General features: G+C 40.6%; 3 protein-coding genes across 12 annotated transcripts in view; 2 read left to right on the plus strand and 1 right to left on the minus strand.

Annotated features, from left to right (window-relative positions):
* Positions 1-222: 222 nt before the first annotated feature.
* On the plus strand, positions 223-9,868 carry epoa (erythropoietin a). Of its 5 annotated transcripts, none has more exons than XM_034220559.1 (5): positions 223-241; positions 6,956-7,086; positions 7,218-7,304; positions 7,463-7,627; positions 8,413-9,868. In XM_034220559.1, exons 2-5 carry the CDS (start codon positions 6,982-6,984, stop codon positions 8,563-8,565), a joined length of 510 nt encoding a protein of 169 aa, XP_034076450.1. In that variant the 5' UTR covers positions 223-241; positions 6,956-6,981; the 3' UTR covers positions 8,566-9,868. The 5 variants fall into 5 exon arrangements, with proteins under 5 accessions (XP_034076450.1, XP_034076447.1, XP_034076448.1 ...); XM_034220556.1 differs by lacking the exon at positions 223-241 and adding an exon at positions 3,915-4,038; XM_034220557.1 differs by lacking the exon at positions 223-241 and adding an exon at positions 4,109-4,238.
* Positions 9,869-9,879: 11 nt separating this feature from the next.
* On the minus strand, positions 9,880-12,763 carry pop7 (POP7 homolog, ribonuclease P/MRP subunit). Of its 3 annotated transcripts, none has more exons than XM_034220563.1 (2): positions 12,612-12,763; positions 9,880-11,021 (listed from the first exon to the last, which is right to left on the minus strand). In XM_034220563.1, the coding sequence occupies exon 2, from the start codon at positions 10,986-10,988 to the stop codon at positions 10,533-10,535; it is 456 nt and encodes a 151-aa protein (XP_034076454.1). In that variant the 5' UTR covers positions 10,989-11,021; positions 12,612-12,763; the 3' UTR covers positions 9,880-10,532. The 3 variants fall into 3 exon arrangements, with proteins under 3 accessions (XP_034076454.1, XP_034076451.1, XP_034076452.1); XM_034220560.1 differs by lacking the exon at positions 12,612-12,763 and adding an exon at positions 12,358-12,515; XM_034220561.1 differs by lacking the exon at positions 12,612-12,763 and adding an exon at positions 11,940-12,313.
* A 365-nt stretch (positions 12,764-13,128) lies between these two features.
* The window catches only part of LOC117549000 (interferon-induced very large GTPase 1-like), a 91,547-nt gene continuing 84,500 nt past the window's right edge, over positions 13,129-20,175 (plus strand). For 3 of the 4 annotated variants that reach the window (XM_034220540.1, XM_034220543.1, XM_034220546.1), the window contains exon 1: positions 13,129-13,288. The gene's annotated coding sequence lies outside the window, so the exon portion shown is untranslated. The remainder of the gene's footprint in view (positions 13,289-20,175) is intronic. The other variant, XM_034220542.1, reaches the window with a different exon arrangement.

The raw sequence follows: 20,175 nt of genomic DNA on the forward strand, positions 1-20,175 counted from the left end.
ACACTTGTTGCCATCACCATGGAATCACAATGTGTTCGATTGAGGGATAAGATTCTTGTCACCATGGAAGCCTGAAAGCTGAAACAATAACTTCCGACCTCGTCCGTGTCTACCGTCCTGACTCTTGTCTTGGCTCCTGTGTCCCTCACAGACAGTCTCATTCTTTTATGTCAGTTTCCTGTCTTGTGTCGCGCCAGAGGAGTAGACCCAGCTGGCACGAGCCCAAAACCTGGATGAGAAAGTAAGTAACACACACACACACTCCATTGTAACAGCTGTGCACTTAGAAAGCCTTTTATATAGTACATTAAAGCCCCCCCCCCTGCCCTCTTTAGGTTGTTACCTCTGGCAGTCAGGGAAACATCCCTTTACATTACCCCATCTCTTTTAAATCATCCTGAATTCAATAACAGTGTCCCATTCCAAACAAGGAGTCAGTGTGACTGGATTCCCCTGCCCACGCATTCACACACATCCCTCACCCCTACCCCAATCCCCTGTCCTGACCACGGAGCATGGCTCACAGCACGTACCTCGTCTCGCTCTCCTCTCCCCTGTTGGCTCAGACACAAGCAAACAGCCCTTTGAGCAAACAGTGCAACAATTTGTCAACATTGTCCTCAGCTTAGCAGCGGTGACCATGTAGTACTAAAGCTGACTCATCATCAGGGGTAAGGTGTAAAAGAAGGAGTAGAATATGTGAGAGATATTTAAATACCTGCAAAAAGTACAGATCCAGAAATATTAGGGATTTTTTTCAGTCTTCTTTGCAATGTAACTTAAATAATCCTGCAAATAAATTATTACAAGCTTTACCGTTCATATTTACATCAGATACAATATACTGTAGCTACTATTCAGAAAATAACGTTTTTTTTCCATTATGTTTTAATTGACCCTCTCCATTACATAAAAGTGTGACCATGTGTAAACATGCATGTGTGCATGCCTTACAGTACATGCACCTTACATTGTTGCAATAGTAAACATGGGAGGTGTGGGCTTCCTAACTTGTATCAGTGTTTCCAAGTGTGTGTGGGTCACTTGACAGTGCATGTTAGCTCCTGATAATGCATATGCAAACATATTTCCTGTTTGATGGAAAGCCTCGTGTGGCCCCTGGAAGACCCCGCCCCACTCCTCTGTGACACACATAGGGAATTTCCAGGAAATTTCAATTTATTTCCAGGACATTTCCATTTATTTCCTTGACTCTGGCTCCAAAGAGGCCGTGAAAGGTCAGGGTGAGGACATTGACTTAAACACGCCTGCTTTAAGTGCAGAAAATAGAATAGCCGTATGACATCACATCCGCATTGAACTGATAACCAGTCCTGTTAAATTTACATTAGACATATTGTTTTTTTTTCTTTATATATATATTTTTTTCAGTTATAAGATAAACACAGACATTGCACCAGATAACATAAAAAACACAAAGCACGCAACAACAAGCAACTAAACAAGATATTACACAGGAAATGCCATATTGACAGGGTCAGATGAGAGCTGCGGACAGTGAAGCGTAATCCTCCTGTCTCGCCTCAAAATCCCCCAGCAGAGAAGCTGCACGCTCCATATTCAGCAGGTCCAGATACTCCCTCAGCTAGGAGTCCCTAGTGAAGCAGGCTGGTTTGCGTTCCTTCCAATTTAGTAGGACGATTCTTTTTGTGGCTAAACAGCCCAATGTCCAGAGCCGATCGGCAGTCCTTACAACATTGTCATCTGGCTTGAGACCCAGTAGACATGCAATGTGACATGTAAATTAACATTTAAATTGTATTTACATATTGTTAACTTTTATAGAATGATATATCAAAACTTCAGTCTAAGCAATGCCCCTCAAATACCACCCTGGCACCTATATTGATCATAAGTCTATTGGCTTCACTTTATGACATAATATCCACAGAACGTTGCAATGGATTATGTCTAACATCCGTGCTGCAGAATTTCTTTGAAAAAGCTGGCACAGATTAGTCGTTGCTGCTCTTTTTGTCACTCCAATAGCGATACAAGCGTAAAAGATGCAGTCTAGAGGTGTGTAGTTCAGATCATTGCTGTGAGGGTGCTGGGAGCCCTCGAGCCAGGGGCATAAAGGGGCTCAACTTCATCCCCCTGGTCCAATTCGGCTCTGCGCTGATGCAAGGCAAGGTCATGAGTTTCCCTCCCATGCCCAGGCTTTTTGACAGTTCTTCCGGCAGCATCACAGCCCCAACGCTTTGGATGATGATTTGAATACACGTTGTAACAGGGAAGAAGTATCCCGAGGGGTCTTATGGGGTACACCATCACTTTCTAAATGTGGCACATTGTGGGGATAGCTGCTTCACTGGACTAGTACGCCAGACTAGACAGTGGGAATTAGTTCCAAGCTGTCATTTGAAGGTACAATTGTTACACTACGTCGCTTTTAACCAACATAATTCTATATATAAGTAAGTAAGAACTCTTATAAGTAAAATGGACTTACGTTTTATTAAGGGACACAAAGAACTTCACACAAAACTGCTCAAACTGAGTGTGTCCCTGCTGCTGGAGCTCCATGCAAGCTCAACAAAAGGTGCAGGCAATCAAGCATAGTTAGCTATTGTCCAATCCCCTGCCTCCCCAGGCATGAGGCCACACACTGACTTTGCCTACCTCACATTATGATACGACTGCTGCCCAGAGGAAGATTCTTCTGGGCTTCACTTCATGGAAACATCAATTGGAAACGAATTTGGTTCATTGGAAAACATATTTTGCTCAATAATAAAGTTAAGACAGGACAAAAGGTTCAACTCCAGGACGAAGACATTCTTATGTACTTCAGGGATGATAGTATGGATGCAGATGTTGTCTTTTTTGTGCAGTTAATTGTATTTTAAGGACATTTCATATCCATAAGAAGAAATGGGCTAACTCCAAACCAAATGTTGTACATTTCTATCAATAATTTACAATATATTAGCATTATAAAAAACATTAGGAATAAGAAGGCAATCAAAACTAATTTGATATTTTAAAAACATTTAATCTGAAGGTATCAAAATGTATTTGTCTTCCCTTTTTTTGTTTATTTACTGTATGAATTGTCTTGTTGCTTTGTATGTCTGCCCCTGGACTTGGTTGTATGTACAAATGTATGATGTTCATGTATAATATTGAATAGATTGGAAATTAAAATCTTTCAAACAGTTCTTAATTCTGTATTACCCCACTTGCAATCACTTGTTCCTTATTTCATCCTTAGTTGCAACACATCTGTCTCTGAGTAGCAGTAGCTTAACATACATTTCCATTGCTGTAATTCCAGCATACATCTACTTCTTCTACTTTATAAGAGCACATGCTGTTAGCTAATCTATCTATGCCTTTATTCCAAGAACGACCCTGGAGGTGGAGAGTTTGGATGATCACAAGCTGGAAACAGTGACATGTGCCACTGTGGGAAAGGGATGAGAGGGTGCTGTAATAATATACTTGCGACTGATCACCTGAAATAACTGTAGCCTACATTATACATCTCAAATTCAAATGTCAGATTATTAAAATGTTGATATGTGTCAAACCTTGATTTCTAAGGCATCATTTGTACACTGAATGTGCATGAGAGTATTCCTATATTTAAAAACGTAATGATTTTGGCAATCAGAACCAAAGAGCTCATATGATATCATTTCATATTGACACAATCAGTGTTTTTGAAAGTATACCAGGTCACTGTTTCTGAATATCATCGGAACAATGGATGGGAAGTCTCCCACGTATTTTCTCGAGACATTACTTAGGCCAAACGTTTTATAAACAGGGATTGCCTGGATAACAATGAAAGAAAACAATTTTGCCTTAAGGGAGGAGGTTGTTTAGATTGTCATAGAAAACAATCAACTTATTTTCAAAGTCATCAATACAAAATCAAACAGGATCAGTTTTTAGAAACACCTACCGGATAAGTGCATGATATCCACAAAAGAGCTTCGTTTCCAATTAGTGGGCAATAGGCGGACTTTTGGGCCAAACCGCGAGGACCCTGTGATCCTATGGAGTTTCCCAGTGAGTTATGGACATTGTTTGTTTGTAGCCTTTATTTAACCAGGTGAAAGCCCCTTGAGATCAAAAGATCTCTTTTTCAAGGGTGACATGATTTTTTTTACCTCCGTACACCGGCTTTAGTAGTCTATTTTCACGCTTTACGCAGAGCCAGACTGCATTCACGGGTTGATGTTTTATCGCTCACCTTGGTGCGTAAAAAGGTGCGTCCTCGTCCTAACGGGCACTTTATCCTTAGGGGAGGCAAATAAAAGGTTTTGACAAAGCACGACAGTGATGCAAAGTGTGGTGGGTGACTGCTCTCATGGCAGCGCACATGTTCTTGGCTCGGACCTACACATCAGTCGGACTAGCGCTGGGACCCGCGCACTTGGTTGTATGACTTACTGGATTTGCCTGGTGCCTTTAACTTGAGTTTAAGCTTCTGCATATATATTTAAACACACGATGTTTTTAAAAGATGCGCCACCTGTTTGCGAATGTTACAGAAAACGGGTAGAGGTAAGAGCGCATTAAATATTATAGTGTTGTGCGTGACTTTGTGTGCATTGTTCTGCATTCATTTATATGTTGAGCATTTTAGAACTCGTCAACACGTTATTGCTATATGCTGAAGCTATTATGTATACGTGTTTGAGTTAATTTTGAGACTATTTAAAAGCTCCGGAGGTCTGGGTTTCTTGGAAATGCCTGTTTTCCTCAAAGTTGTCCTGCGATTGATGTTAAGTCCTATTTCTGCATGCTTCAGGGTTGTTTTTAACCACCACAGTTAGATTGTGTTTTGCCACTTTCTGACAAACTGCTTTACATTAGGCTATACTGCTAAACCAGCTGGTGGACATAACATAAAGGGAGGAATAGACACTATCCTGTCTCAAAAAGATCTTTATAAAGCCTCTAAGAAAGATAATGGAAAGCATTATGTTGAACCTTACCGATTTGAGCAAGGCAGGCACTACTGCTAGAGTTATGGATTTGATTCCCACTTAAGATGTGATGTATTACACTCCTGAGAAGTAGCTGAGTAATGATTACCTGTTTCTTTTACTCCCTGGGAAAATCCCCCTTCAGTCATCATCTCTAGCATGACACAGCAATTGCTGAACTATGCCTGTGCACCTGTTTGACATTAATTAGTTAAAATAGAACGTGTCAGGCATCAGCTCACATGAGCACCCTGTCATATTTCCAAAACAACTGACACAAACCCAGAGTGAAGCTTGCCACTCTCCAAAGCACTGCCACTTGACTGCCGCTGCCAATTTTGAATAGCAACATGGTTTTTGGCAGCTGATGATGGGAGACAGAGGTGATAACTTCAAGTTTGGCCACAGTCCTAGACCGTAAACTCCCCCAGAATGCAGAGAGGGAGCGCACGTGGGTGTGTGTTCACAGTTTAGATTGATGAATTCTCACGTAGGCAATGGCGGATAATGGCGTTAATCCTCAAACTGAGTCACACAGATTTAATTCAAGTTTAAAGTAGCTGCAAACAGGCTGCGTGTGGATTTATTCCCATTGCTTTGTAAACAATCCCAAATAGTAATCTCTTTAAGACACTATTTATGTGCATTGTTAGAAATTAAAATCAATGTTTTGATGGCATAATGTACCTTAAATGTACCTTCAGTTTAAATGCTGTTTTATACTGAAAAACTAGAAAATTATTGTGCACAACCAGTTAAGCTGTTATTCTGAAAATCCTTCATCTCCGGTTAGCATGTGGCTAGTTTACCATTTCTTATAGAGGTTAATTTAGTAGCAATTTGAAAACATCTCAGAGACTCCATTTAGTCTCCCTTTTAAGCTTCTCTTTCACGAGAATAACCATCACAGTTAACAGCATGTTATGAAGGTTTATTCATCTCTACTAGACTACAAATCTGCAGGGATTAAAAAACATTTGTGATATATGGTATGGATGCGGTATTACTAATGCACTAATGAGTAGCTTGCAAAGTCATGTGGCACTGTGGGTAACTCCCCCTATATACATACATACAGTTTACGGGGTTTGAATGCATCAGATGTGCAGTTGTCTATCAGACTGATCGACAGTGTGCTCCATGACGATAGAGAACAGTGGCCATGGAGGTTACGCTGATTATACTATTGATCTCTTATAGAACTGCAACAAATGTACTACCAGTAATGCTTTCAATATTCTTTGTCAGTCCTTATGGATCCTCTTTTGCCGAACAGTTACATGTGTGCTAGTTATCTGTGAGTATTTTCTGGGAGCAGTACCAGACTTGTCTCTGCCTGGGAAGATCATCTGTATTTGTTATCATCATTCTGCGTCACACATCCAGGATGAGGTCAAAGAGTGCATTCAGCATGCGGCACACAGGAACGAGGCAGGGTGCCCACATGACCCGCAACAGTAGAAGCACTGCCACGTCTCTCCTCAGAGTTCAGAGCTCAGTACTCTCTCTGTATGTTAAAAGTTAGATACAAAAAACGGCCTGTTTTAAATAAGGGTTATAGAAGCATTCGTTTCTGCACTGTCATGATTTGGTTTTTGGTTGTTGGCCTTTTTTCCTGCTTCTACTGTACTTTAAGAGATCCAGAGAAGTCACAGGTTTATATAGGGAAGTTGAGCTGATCCACTACTGACGCTTCAGGTTAGTTTGGCGCTCACTTCCTGGAGAAAAATCTCAATTTTAAAACTATTAAGAACTTTTGAGTCTGGAGCTTTTGTTTGTGATTTTTTGACTCAACTTTTCCTTTCAATTTCTATGTGAACACGACCCTGCAGTCTCATGACCCGGCGTACAACAATGGAGTTTAAAAACACGACGAGCATATTCAAGAAAAAACCAGACTATATAAAATGATATAGGTGCCCTTCTAGCTTCCCCTTCTGTCTTGATTGTTCTGCAACTTTTACGTGACTGTATGTGTGTGTGTGTTCTGGCAGGACTGCTCACCTTGCTGTTGTTAGTGATGGAGTGGACCAGGCCTGGCCTATCGTCCCCGCTGAGGCCAATCTGTGACCTGAGGGTCCTGGACCATTTCATCAAAGAAGCACGAGACGCAGAAGTCGCTATGGTGAGAGGAAGATGTATGCATACTGAGATCCATAAGCAGATGAAGATTGCTGCAGAGATGTTGCAGTCCGCGAATGCGTATGCACCTTTGGATAAAAGTAGCCTAACATTACCACTTTCTTGTTGTCTTAGAAGTCGTGCAGAGAAGGATGCAGCCTGTCAGAATCTGTCTCTGTTCCCCAAACCACAGTCGACTTTGATGTCTGGGAGAAGACAAATGTAAGTAACCTCTGAACACAGTTGAAAGTTCAAACAGCTATAATACAAATTCAGACACTGGATGTCATTTCATCACAAAAATCCTCCTAGAAAAATACTTACAACCCGTACTGCTTCCATAGACTCTTACACTTGTGCGTCTTTCTTATTTTTGCAAGGGATTAGATCAAGCCCACGAGGTGCAGTCTGGCTTGTGGCTCTTACAACAGGCCCTGGGGTTGCTAAGGACCTCAGTCACCAACACAGCTCTGCACAGCCACTTAGATAACTCCATCAGAAACCTGCTCAGCATCAATGCTGTGCTGCGCAGCCTCAACATCCAGGTGAGTCCCAGCAGGATGCATCATCTTACTAAAGTGAAGAGCCGAAATGTGATTTAAAAAGGGCTGGATCTCTGCATCAGCAATATGTTTAACTCTTCAGAATAAAAGCAGTTACTTCTGCAGGTGTATTATAGGTCACCGTATACTTCCATTGTATGTAGTCATCAAGCACACTCTTAAATAAGACTGTTCTGTATACACTCTTTCAATGTAAGAGGCCGTGGTTCTTAAATCCAATGTGATTAATTGTTCTATTTAGTGATCATTCGCGAGCTCAAGTAGAGTTTCTTGGAATATGGGAATTACGTTTTTTAATAGAGAAACGGATGCATGTCATGGGACATTCTCTAGAATCCAACCATACTGCTTCAATGACAAGCTGCTGAATAAGCTCTTTCTTAGATTGATGATGTTGTGGCAACGCAGCCTTTGGAATGATTCAGATCCAAGCAAAGGCCTTGTGGGGAGGCAAACTCAAACTGAATGATCTGTCTGTGTCTGGGCTCAAGAGTCACTAAAATAAAAGTTTCATTATCAGGATCAGGAAATAGAGTTCTTGATTCTTGGAAAAACAAGACAAATATCCCCCACAAAAATGACCAAGACAAGACCAATGCGAGTGATTGACGAGTAGTTTTGTTTGGGGCTTAAAGTAAACGGCGTACTCCTACAAGGGGATATGTAGCATGTTGTAGCACAGGCTTATGATGTTTTACTGAAGGAGGAAGAAAAGAAAACACATTTTTCGAGAACAAGAGCAATGTGTTTGTTGTGTCGTCTTTTAGGAGTATACCCCACCAGCAAGTGCAGCGGAGCTTGAAGGAACATGGAGGGTGTCCTTGGCAACAGATTTGCTTCAAGTTCACGTCAACTTCCTGCGTGGCAAGGTGCGCCTCCTTCTCATGGATGCACAGGCCTGCCAGCAAGACGTCAGCTGATCTCTCCAGGCGAAGCTCATTTGTGTTTACGAAGGCAAGAGGAGGGACTTGACACTGTTGACCCGCACGCTGGCTGCTGGAACCAAGAGGGGAAGGAGAGAAAGATGCAGCCGTCCTCGCACACGGGGACCAAGCTGGAAGGAGAGGACAGTCCCAGCAAAGCTTTGGATGGAGAGGAGATGATTGCACCGTGGAAAGTAGATGTGAAACAGTGACATGTTGAAGCACACACTGACCAAAACGAGGCCTTTGGGAAGCACTGCTCCAAGCTGTTCTACTGGCACTATCTTGCACTGTGTGTGTGAGTTGAAACAGAATCAATCTGTACCTAGTGTGTATGTTCCCTGTGTGTTTTACCCCTACTCTCACCTTTTACAGTCAACTGGAGTGAAACACATAGTAAATATTGGAGAAATGAGGTTACAAAAGAGCAGCCATTTCCATAACCATGGCCAAAATGAACGAGGCCCTTCCCCAAATCCTTTAACATGTTTCAACTATGCCTCACATTAGTCCCTCCTTGTGGATTTGTTTGCAATGAATATTTGTATACATATGTTAAAGTTGTGTGAATACTATTTATACAGATTTTCTACTTTTTAACTTGTCTTTTTTAGTGTTGGATCTTAAAGATTGTAGTATTGCCATGTCCTCTTGTGTAACACTGTACAATATTGCAAAGCTGTTTGTTGACATCATTTGCAATAGCACGCTGCTGTCTTCGTTTTTATCAAATAGTTTGTACAAAACAAGCCGTTAGATTCACACCTTTCCACAGAACAGAGGACTGAAGAGTTGGAGCAGAGGTTACAGTTTTTCGAGGTCAGTGAGAAGGTGGCTGGAGGGTTACATGAGAACTGTGAAGCTGTTGTCACTATCTGTGTTTTTGTTGCTGCCTCACCAACACTCAGTCAGTCTCCACACACTGATAGCCGGACTGCCCGGAACAAAGCTGTTTGGCTTTTACAAGTAACATCCTGTGAGGCTGCAATAGCAAATAGCTTTCCAGAATCTGACGTTAATACTGTTTTTTCGCCGTTTCTTATTCGTCAACAAACATGCAGGCAATTAGTTAGCGCTGGGAACTTCCATAAAGTTGATGTTCATCTCTTTCAGACCGGTAAAGTGTTCTTCCTTGTTTTCTTCCGTATTTTTAAATCTTGTTGTTCAAGTGCAAGATGTTTGTTGAGGATGTTTGTACATGTTTTCTTTCCTGTTGTTTTTGTCCCCCAACTGTATTATCTGCTATTTAAATACTAAATATTATTCTCAGATAAAGAAAAGATAGATGGAAACACAACAAGGGGAAGTCTGTCCATTTCATTCATTATCTTTATCTTCAGGTCAGCAGAGTTGACAATATTGTTTTTCAATGACTGGCATTCATTTGACCCTGACCCACGGAGGGTTACAGATAACATTCAGCAAGTCATATTATTTTTCAAGAAATCAAACACTTAGTCAGCCTCTTACTGAAAACTGTCCTTTACCTATTCATTCTGAACATGGACACCACCTGCAGTTCAATAACATGACATTTAAATAGAGACTACTGACATCTAGTGGACATGAATTGCAACAACACCTACTTTAAACTCAGGATTTCTAAGTATTTGTATCTTTTAAACATAAAGACATGGAACTGTAAACCCTTTTATAGACCCTTAATTGGACCTTGAAATTAAAGACACTTGTACATTTGGCACAGCTATATCTACAAGTATTACATTACATTGAGGTGGTAATCACCATTGCTGCCTCAATACATGCAAAGTAAATAAAAAACAACAATTTGCAATTGACAACAAGAGCTTAATGTATTTAGTCAACTAAAGTTGTCCCAATCGGAGCATCCTGCTCCATTCTGCAGTCCTCTGCTGCTGTCCTCAAATATCTCCACACACAGACAACAGTGTTATATCTCTCTACTGGTTTATGAGGGAACAAATAGCACACCTCTACTTCGGTCACTGGGGGTCAGGGTAGAAAACCTTGATATGAATGGCTGAGTTGTTGCGTGTACGCGTCAGGTGCTCGCCGGCCTCGTCTGGATCTTCAGGCTCCAGGTCGTCCACCAGCTCCACGGTGGAGGTGTTGGCTGCCAGCTGCAGCACCCCCTGGCTGCTGGCCTGCAGCTGGAGGGCGATGTTGATGGCTCTGTTGATGGCCAGGCCCAGGCCGTGGACACAGATCTCCCTGTGAGCCCCGCCTTCCAGCAGCTTCTGACAGCGTGCCAGCTGAGCCCGGAAATCAGTCTTCATGTTGACGTAGACGTCGTTCCGTCTCTTTGGGAGCTTCCGGGGGAGGCGCTTCCTCAGGGTGTACTCCACGGGGTCCATCTCTACCGCCGGAGACGTGGAGTCAGTGTGCACCGGGGCTGCCTGGGGGACGGAGGACATTCCTGGGGTGCGTGGATCGCTCATGTTTCTCAGTGTGCGTAGGCAGCAGCAGGAAAGCTGGGGAAATACATTTGATGAAAACTAGTCATGAGATTTCCGAGCAAACAAAACATTTGCTTAATATGGCTGCAACTTACAAGTATTTTAATTCTCTTCTGATATCATTTTTTAAATAATCACTCACACACAAAATGCAAGTCAATAATCAAGTCTTTCCCAAAGCCCTAGGGCATAATCAACCTCTGACAAACAGTAAATATTCGAAGATAGTCATGATACTGCACTGACCTCACCACCTTCAAAAAACTCACCTCTTCAATCTGGCTTTTAATGTGTGATTGTTTTTGTATTATTTGACTTTAACTATATATATTTATTTGTTGTTCTTTTCACTATATCTGTAAAGCGTCTTTGAGCACCTGTAAAAGCGCTAACAAAATAAATATATTATTATTATTATAGTATCCCATAGGACAATGAAAAGCAGCAGATCCTCACAATGAATAAACTAGGCAACATATGAATCGATTATCATACAGGGAAGATGCTGATTCATTTCCCATCAATTTACTTATAGTTCCATCTCTACATCATAGATCCTGCATTCATTCTTCAGAGACAATTACTTTTAAAATATAAGTACCGTAGTCCTGAATTAAAGGACAAAAACATTACCATATTCCAGCTTCCTCAATGTGACACTTTTAGCTTTCTTCAATTCTAAACATATTTGTTCCATTGCATCTCAAATGTTGTAGACCAGATTAATCGAGTGCATAACAAGCAGATAATGTTAGTTAATGATCAAAATACCGTTAGTTACATATAGGCCTACCTACACCATAACTCGTACATAACTAAAAGTAACCTGTAGCATAGAAATAGATTATTAACATTACAAGGCAGTTAATGGAATGGATTATATCCCTAACGTTAATAAAATATATTACAACATTAAGTATAACGTTGTTTTACCGGTAAGAAAACTACAGTAGAAAGACGTCCAACATTAGCCACATCTGTGACACCCGGTTACAGAGCGTTCCCCCCGCAAACCTTGGGGCAAATAAACGTTGTTTTTAGTTTATTAAACAGCAGCCGGTTGTATTTTGAAGTGTATATTGGTAATCCCACACATGTCTTTCAGGAGTGTTTTAATGTTTGCCAGGACAAAACCAACGTTTTTATCTCATAGCCTACATTAACTATGTGACTGAGTTTCGGAGTAACGAGCCGAGGTCACTTTTTGAACTAGACCTGCTAGAGCTAGATAAACATTAGCTAGCTAACGTTACTGAGCCCAAAAGCATTGGGTGAGCTAAGCTAGATAACCGTGTTATTTACGTATGTGTCAATACTCTGAGTAGTTTACCCATGTACCGAGCGGTCTTACCTTAAAAATACGAGTTTAAGACAGAACGTATGCCTTTTCTCATTGCTCACGCCTGAAATATGTGCATTTCATTAGCTTCAGGCAAAGTAGCATTAAGCTAAACGTTTATTTTCTGTGTGTCCCGGAAGCAGTCAAACTTCCTGGGTCATTTTACTCAACGTCACCGACAACCATGGGCGACAACCCGCAGGCCATAGAAGGTACTACTAGTATGTATTCTGTTCTACCCATAGACTGTATAAAAGGGTTCTTACCTTAAGAAAAAGGAGGTGGCGTCGCCTGACCTTTTGCCCCGAATGTTTTTTCTGTAGCCCCGGACAATTGTCCCTCAATAATATAATACATTAACCGTGCTTTACCTGAACCTCATCATGAGAGGACGGCAGAAATGTAATTTCCCGTGTTCAGTGAATGCAACAGAGGCAAGACACCAGACCAACCAGAGTGTCTTATTGGCTGACAGGTACTTATCCTGTGAGCTGTGACAATGTTTCAACTGTCAGTCGGACTCAGCGTTTTTGAAGATGAACATAAGAAACATTTTTTTTTAAAAAGACGTCAATTCTCAAGTGGTGGCTCACACAACAACCCCAGATCCACCACTTGAGCCAGGTAAACAAGGTATGTAAATGTCAGTAAACTTCCAAGTTATGCGAGCATGTAAGCAAAGCATGAGAACATGTAAACACGCCCCTGAGACCAACCATAAGTTTCACTTGACTGTAAACTAGACAATCGTTTCTGGGAAACAAAACAGAAAGTCACTGCACTAGAAATATAAAAGGAGATGCCTGGAACAGGTTTGGCATTGCCAGAGAAATGCAAACCTGAGTCAAGACAGATCATGGGCTACATGACCAAATATTGCATATAGCTAAACAATCCGGGGAAAAAGAAGAGGCGTCGTTTCTACCATGGTTAATCAACAAAGGTATAGGCAAACCTTTCTTTGTCAATTATTGTTTAAATTATCTCTTTAAGAGCCCTAAATAGTTTTCATGTTGCCATCTGTGTGTTATAAAAATCATAGAACAACAGACCGTGTTATGCCGTGTTTTGCATGGACCTCGCGGGAAACACTCATCTTGGCTGAAATCACGTGGGGATGCAAATCCTGGCAGCTAAAAAACCAGCGTTGCCGAAATAATGCATCCCCATAGCAACTTTGTTCCTAGAGTAAGGACACTTCAAATCAAACTGTGAATCAAATAGTGTATCAGCACTTTATTTGACAGATTGGATTTAACATTTTAGAATAACAGTTTATTAAAGCTGTCTGAAATGCTTAAAAACACAGCGAAAAGAACACGAGGGTTCGCCCTGAAAAATAATGAAAGATTACTCAAATAAACCTTGCAAACTTAGACCAATCATATCAAGGAAATGCTACTAAAATATAAATATTAATGACTCTTAATGTTCATAAACTATAGACTTCAGATTATTTATCACCATTGATGAACCAAAAAGAAAATTATATCGTTTCCAAACCGTAGGCCTACTTTGCCGTATAAATCATTGAAATGTTTGGGCGTTTTCGCTTTACGCTGTGCGCGCGAGGTGCATGCATGGCTCGGCGGGCATAACACCTGTTGTCCAGGGCAACACATCCTCACTCCCAGGTCGGCCTATGTTGACGTTATGTCAAGTCCCCTGTCGGCTTTTTCCAACGCAAGGGGGGGGGGGCCTTAGCGGCCATTTACAACGCAAGGGGGGGGGGCCTTAGCGTCCATTTTCAGCTTTCCGGGATCTCCATATGCTTCTATGGACGCTCATGGAAGCACGGCGTTCGTTTGTGTCGACTGCCCTTAAAGGCAATGTGAGCGTCCATTCTCATTGGATAACGGAGAATTGTACACCCGGAAGTAAGTATTCCCCTTACTGTCGATTGATTTTACAGTGATATCTGCACTACTCATCGACTAAAAAACACCAGATTATCTTTGTTAATTACACAACATTGATTGGTTTAAATTGTGTGCAATGCTTTTGTATTTTTCCCCTTCGATTCGGAGAAACGAATGTTTTTTCGGAGTAAAGGATGGCAGAAGACACTACACTACCCAGAATCCCCAGCTATCGTTTGGACTACACCATGTGCTCTGTTTGACAAACCCCGTGATAGTCCTCAAGCTCTGTGATTGGAGAGTGTGCTCCGAGGGTTACGCCGATTCTCGAACAGCACTTGAAATGGGATGGAATCACGGCAGACTGTCCAAAACTGGATTTGAACGGGTCCACCGCGTCCCCCCCTCCCCCACCCTGTCCCCAGAACTACAAATGCTGGCTATTCTGTTTCGCAACATGTTCTGTATCTATGGCACGTCTCTACTGGGAGTTGTAGTTTTAAAAGACGTTTTCGTATTTCCCATAATAAGAAGTTGCCAGTATTAAACTGTGTACATCCCTGGAGGTTTAGGGGATAGGAAACACTCACATTTAAAACATATAATTAATAAATGGGTGAAAATTGCTTGTGCCCATAATGGGCAGCATTATATATACACACAGCTAAGGTCAGAAGAGCTTTATTTAACAGCTGGTCTTATGTTTGTGACCCCTGTTGTTAATTGATAACATTACATTACATTACATTAATTGATAAGCCTGAAACATGCACTTGTTAAGGTTCAGAGGCACATTTTGCAAATATGGCAGTAGCCATCGATCAGCTTAAGATAATATATACTTTATTGATCTCAAGTTGGAACATTTGCGTTACATCAGCATGTGTTACAGTTAAATATGCAGTGGTGTTTATTTGTAAATCATTTAGTATAATCACACAAATTCTGTGTTTTATATTCAACAATTCTGTTCTTTATTGTTCAATACCTGACAAGGTCGGAGATGAAATATCTACATACATCTTATAAGAGTATAATACATTATGTATAATATCAGTTAAAATAAGTGCTTCAACATAGTTAACATTGCTGGAGGTACGCACAAATATTGATAGATGTCTTGTAATGCAATATTGAGGAACCTGCGACCCAAGTTTTTCATTCAATGCATAACTACACCGTAGTTGTGTAGGCCTATATGATATGTCAATAAACCTTAGAAAATCTTGAAATCTTGAAAGGGATGTGCAAAATAGTCATTATATACAGTCTTTAATGAACTATTAGTAGAGAATAACGAGTAATGAATATACTTTATAGGGATCCTATTAATATCTAATAATAAAAATAATGAAATTCAATAACATGCTTTAACCACTAGGTGTCCCTTTATATCAGCTGTGCACCTTTATGGTGTAAATACAGCCTATCTACCAATTGGATCAAATATAAAAGTCAGCCGAATTAGTGTTGATACTGCAAGGAGACGTATTGTGTGAAAAGAAATGTAAGATGTTGTTTAACTGCTGATATATTTATGATCCACGTCACGTTTTCAGTTCCTCATGTTTGTCTAGAAGTCTTCTCATCAGGGCTATATACATAGAGAACTACGGCAGATATGTAATATTTAATGCAGCCGAACCGTGTATTACAATGCCGTTATGTGATGACTTCCAAAGAGAAAAGCAAGCACACTCGGAATAAAGTATTATTGTATTTTTTTTTAAATGTTTTCGGTCTGTTTCCGTTATTTGTTAATGACGATGTGCTGTGAGATGTGAGACTGGAATTGCACAGGGGAAAATAACGTAGGCTATCTTTAGATGCGGATTTTGTTAAACTAATACGTTTGCGCTGTGGACCAACACTATACATTGACGAGGAAGGGGGTAGCAATAAAGATAACACCATTAAACAGTTACACAACATAACAGAAATAATATCGATAGCAGCGTCCCTAGCAACCACCTTGGTAACAATGAAAACTTCCTGAAGTAATCTTCGTAATAACTAGCAAACTAAAGATCATGTACATCCACTGCACACATAATCTGAAATAACAACTCATATTTCTCGCATCAAATTACATCAAAACGCATTTTAATGGCTAAACCAACTTTAAAATAGGCATTTTCCATCGAGAATAAAACGAAGTTCGGCCATGTTTATTTTTCTGCAGGGAGAAATTTGAAGATCACGTGATGTCAAACAGAGCACATGGTGTAGTCCAAACGATAGCTGGGGATTCTGGGTAGTGTAGTGTCTTCTGCCATCCTTTACTCCGAAAACATATTTGTTTCTCCGAATCGAAGGGGAAAAATACAAAAGCATTGCACACAATTTAAACCAATCAATGTTGTGTAATTAACAAGGATAATCTGGTGTTTTTTAGTCGATGAGTAGTGCAGATATCACTGTAAAATCAATCGACAGTAAGGGGAATACTTACTTCCGGGTGCACAATTCTCCGTTATCCAATGAAAATGGACGCTCACATTGCCTTTAAGGGCAGCCGACACAAACGAATGCCGTGCTTCCATGAGCGTCCATATAAGCATATGGACATCCCGGAAAGCTGAAAATGGACGCTAAGGGCCCCCCCCTTGCGTTGAAAATGGCCGCTAAGCCCCCCCCCCCTTGCGTTGGAAAAAGCCGACAGGGGACTTGACATAACGTCAACATAGGCCGACCTGGGAGTGAGGATGTGTTGTCCAGGGCGGCTGACGGCGTGCACGTATGAATGAATATGTTTAATATATTGATATGTTATATGCATTATATAGCCTATGTTGTTCCTTTACTTTAACATTGTCATTTAGGTTGCATACTAAGAGGCGCTAATGCACACGTGTGGTTTTAACCACACGTTGTGAAGATATCTTCACTAATATTCACATACAGGGATTCATGAAAGTTAAGGTGTGGGCAGCATATGCTGTAAGAATCACCCACAATGAGTCATAGAACTCAGGGCCGGCCCTGACCAATTTGCTGCCCTATAAGATTTTAGCTGGCGCCCACCCCACCCCTCCCCAGGCCGCTTGCATCACTGTAAATTCCAATGTTAATAAAAGCACAGAAGCTTTATACGTTGTTTTGAGTTTGTATTATTTTAAATCAACAAAAATACAAAATTAAAACCTAAATACAAAACCAAGTAACATAAAATGAATTATAAATACAATACAAATAAGGTGACAAATTAGAGCTGACACAAACAAATTATAATATATTCTAAATATAGTAAACTACATATAAATAACCTAATATACAGTATAATTGATGCTGCTGCAGTGCTGGGCTGTGCTGAGGTGCACGGAGAAGGTGTCTGCAGGTGACCCAACATATTTAAAAAGTGCATCTGAAGAGAGAAGAGAAGTATATGTGACCATCAAGAGATGCATTATATTTGCATAAGACATATTATAGAAATCAGATTACATGTGCAGCTCACAAAATAATTAGAATATCATGGAATATATTGCCTCCATACCATGTATAATTTATGCAAAAGGAGCCCCGACCAAGTATTGAGTAAATAAATGAACAAACTTTTCAGAAGGTCGAAATATCTGTATTATAAATCCTGTTTTGATTGGTCTTATCTAATATTATACTATTTTGAGATACAGGATTAGTGATTTTCATGATCTGTAAGCTGCAATCTTCATAATTAAAACAAAAAAGGCTTGAAATATTTCACTTTATGTATAATGAATCTAGAATAATATATGAATGTTTCATTTTTTGAAATCAATTACAGAAAAATAGTTCTATGATATAGTACTTTTTTGAGAAACACCTGTAGAATCAGCTTTTGCATTTAAAAAGGGTGGCCCGTGGTGGTGGGGTTATGGTATGGGCAGGCGTATGTTATGGACGACGAACACAGGCCACTCGATTCACAACATTACCCTAACCCTACCCCTCACACCAGATACTGACTGGTTTTCGGACACCCCCAGACCCCCCCAATAAAGCAAAACTGAACATTTCAGAGTGGCCTTTTATTGTGGCCAGCCTAAGGCACACCTGTGCAATAATCATGCTGTCTAATCAGCATCTTGATATGCCACACCTGTGAGGTGGGATGGATTATCTCGGCAAAGGAGAAGTGCTCACTATCACAGATTTTTTCAGATTTGTGAACAATATTTGAGAGAAATGGTTATTTTGTGTATATAGAAAATGTTTTAGATCTTTGAGTTCATCTCATGAAAAATGGGAGCAAAAACAAAAGTGTTGCGTTTATATTTTTGTTCAGTGTAGTTGACGACGAAACACAGACAGCTAACAAGCAGCAATGGAGTTAAGGTTACCGGCATAATTTAATGAAATGCTTAAATGCCCAACTAAATACATGAGATGTTACAGGTGCATCCCGTTATCTTTTGAGCATTTCTCTCCTTCTTCTTTCCTTTCCTTTTTAAACTGGGCACCTGATGCCTTGTTTTCTCCATCACCGTAGATATTCATTTTCGACCCGAGAATCAATGCATAGCGTACCCCTCCCCCAACACAGTCAACTACAGGTCAAGAAGACTATACCAAGTTGCCGCAGTCAGTATTTAAATAATTCTTTATTGTTTCATACAACCCAGGCCAAGATAAATCTGCAAAACTATTTATATTGTAAGAATTACCTCAGTGGCATTTCGAGGCGTGAAATTAATTTGACTAACTTTATAAACATCGAAAGTGTTTATTTGATAGAGATAGTGTATCCGCCGCCACCCTCTCTCTCCCCCATAGTGAGGTGACCTGAGATCAACCCATATATGGATCATAAACCCCGCCCTTCTTTGAGTGGGAGACCTTCCATCCCAGCTGCCGGCTGTCAGAAGGGCGGCCGCGCCCCCTTCTACCAACAACAATACAGTATATGAAATGACGTGCAAATTGCGCTTGTGCCGCCCCCGTCAAAATGTCGCCCTGGGCAACCGCCCATGTCTCCCATATCAGCCACTGATTGTGTTGATTCTGGCTGGAGATTGTTAAGTGGTTACATAACATTCTCAACCAGCAAAACCTGTGCACATGCACAAATGCAAGAGTCAGGTGGCACAGGTACAACCCGGTATCACGGCAAGACGTGAACATGTGACGATTTACCATGCTGGGAGACGTGAAGATGTCACGGTTTCGTCCCCTTCAAACGTGACAGCTACACGGTATTGTTAACCCATGTTAACCAGTGGAGAAATAACCGGAAATACCAAGCAAATGCTACCCCGACGTAATGATTTATTTGTTAATAGTCACACTCGATTACAGCGATTTTCTTGTTGCCCAAGCTGGTCGACACCTCTTTTAGTATAAACAAAGGCTACATTAATGTATTAAATCGATGTTAATCCATGCGTGTGGATGTGGAATTAACGGACGTGACGTTGTGCGATTGAGTTGCCAAGCAACAGCTTCGGTTCATGTTAATTTACAAACTATTCAACTACACCCGTAGTTGTATTTAAAAACATGTTAGAAGGCCTCACGAAATACTTTAATGCACATTAAAATGTAAATGTGAAGGAATGTGTGTATAACAAAATACATCGGTCATTAAACGAAACCGGAAACAGACGTAGGCAAGATCCTCAGCTCGATGATTGGATGGTTATCCGCAATGCATGCTGGGATTTGGTGTTTATGTGATGTGAAATCTGAAAACGTTTTTAAAAATACAATAATACTTTATTCCGAGTGTGCTTGCTTTACTCTTTGAAAGTCATCACATAACGGCTTTGTAATACACGGTTCGGCTGCATTAAATATGACATATCTGCCGTAGTTCTCTATTTATAGAGCCCTGCTGAGAAGACTTCTGGACAAACAGGAGAACTGCCGCCAAAACTGAAAACGTGACGTGGATCATAAATATATAAGCAATTATACAACATCTTACATTTATTTTCACACAATACGTCTCCTTGCAGTATCAACACTAATTCGGCTGACTTTTATATTTGAT

Source organism: Gymnodraco acuticeps, unplaced genomic scaffold (genome assembly GCF_902827175.1).
Source record: "Gymnodraco acuticeps unplaced genomic scaffold, fGymAcu1.1, whole genome shotgun sequence".
Taxonomy (NCBI): Eukaryota; Metazoa; Chordata; class Actinopteri; order Perciformes; family Bathydraconidae; genus Gymnodraco; species Gymnodraco acuticeps.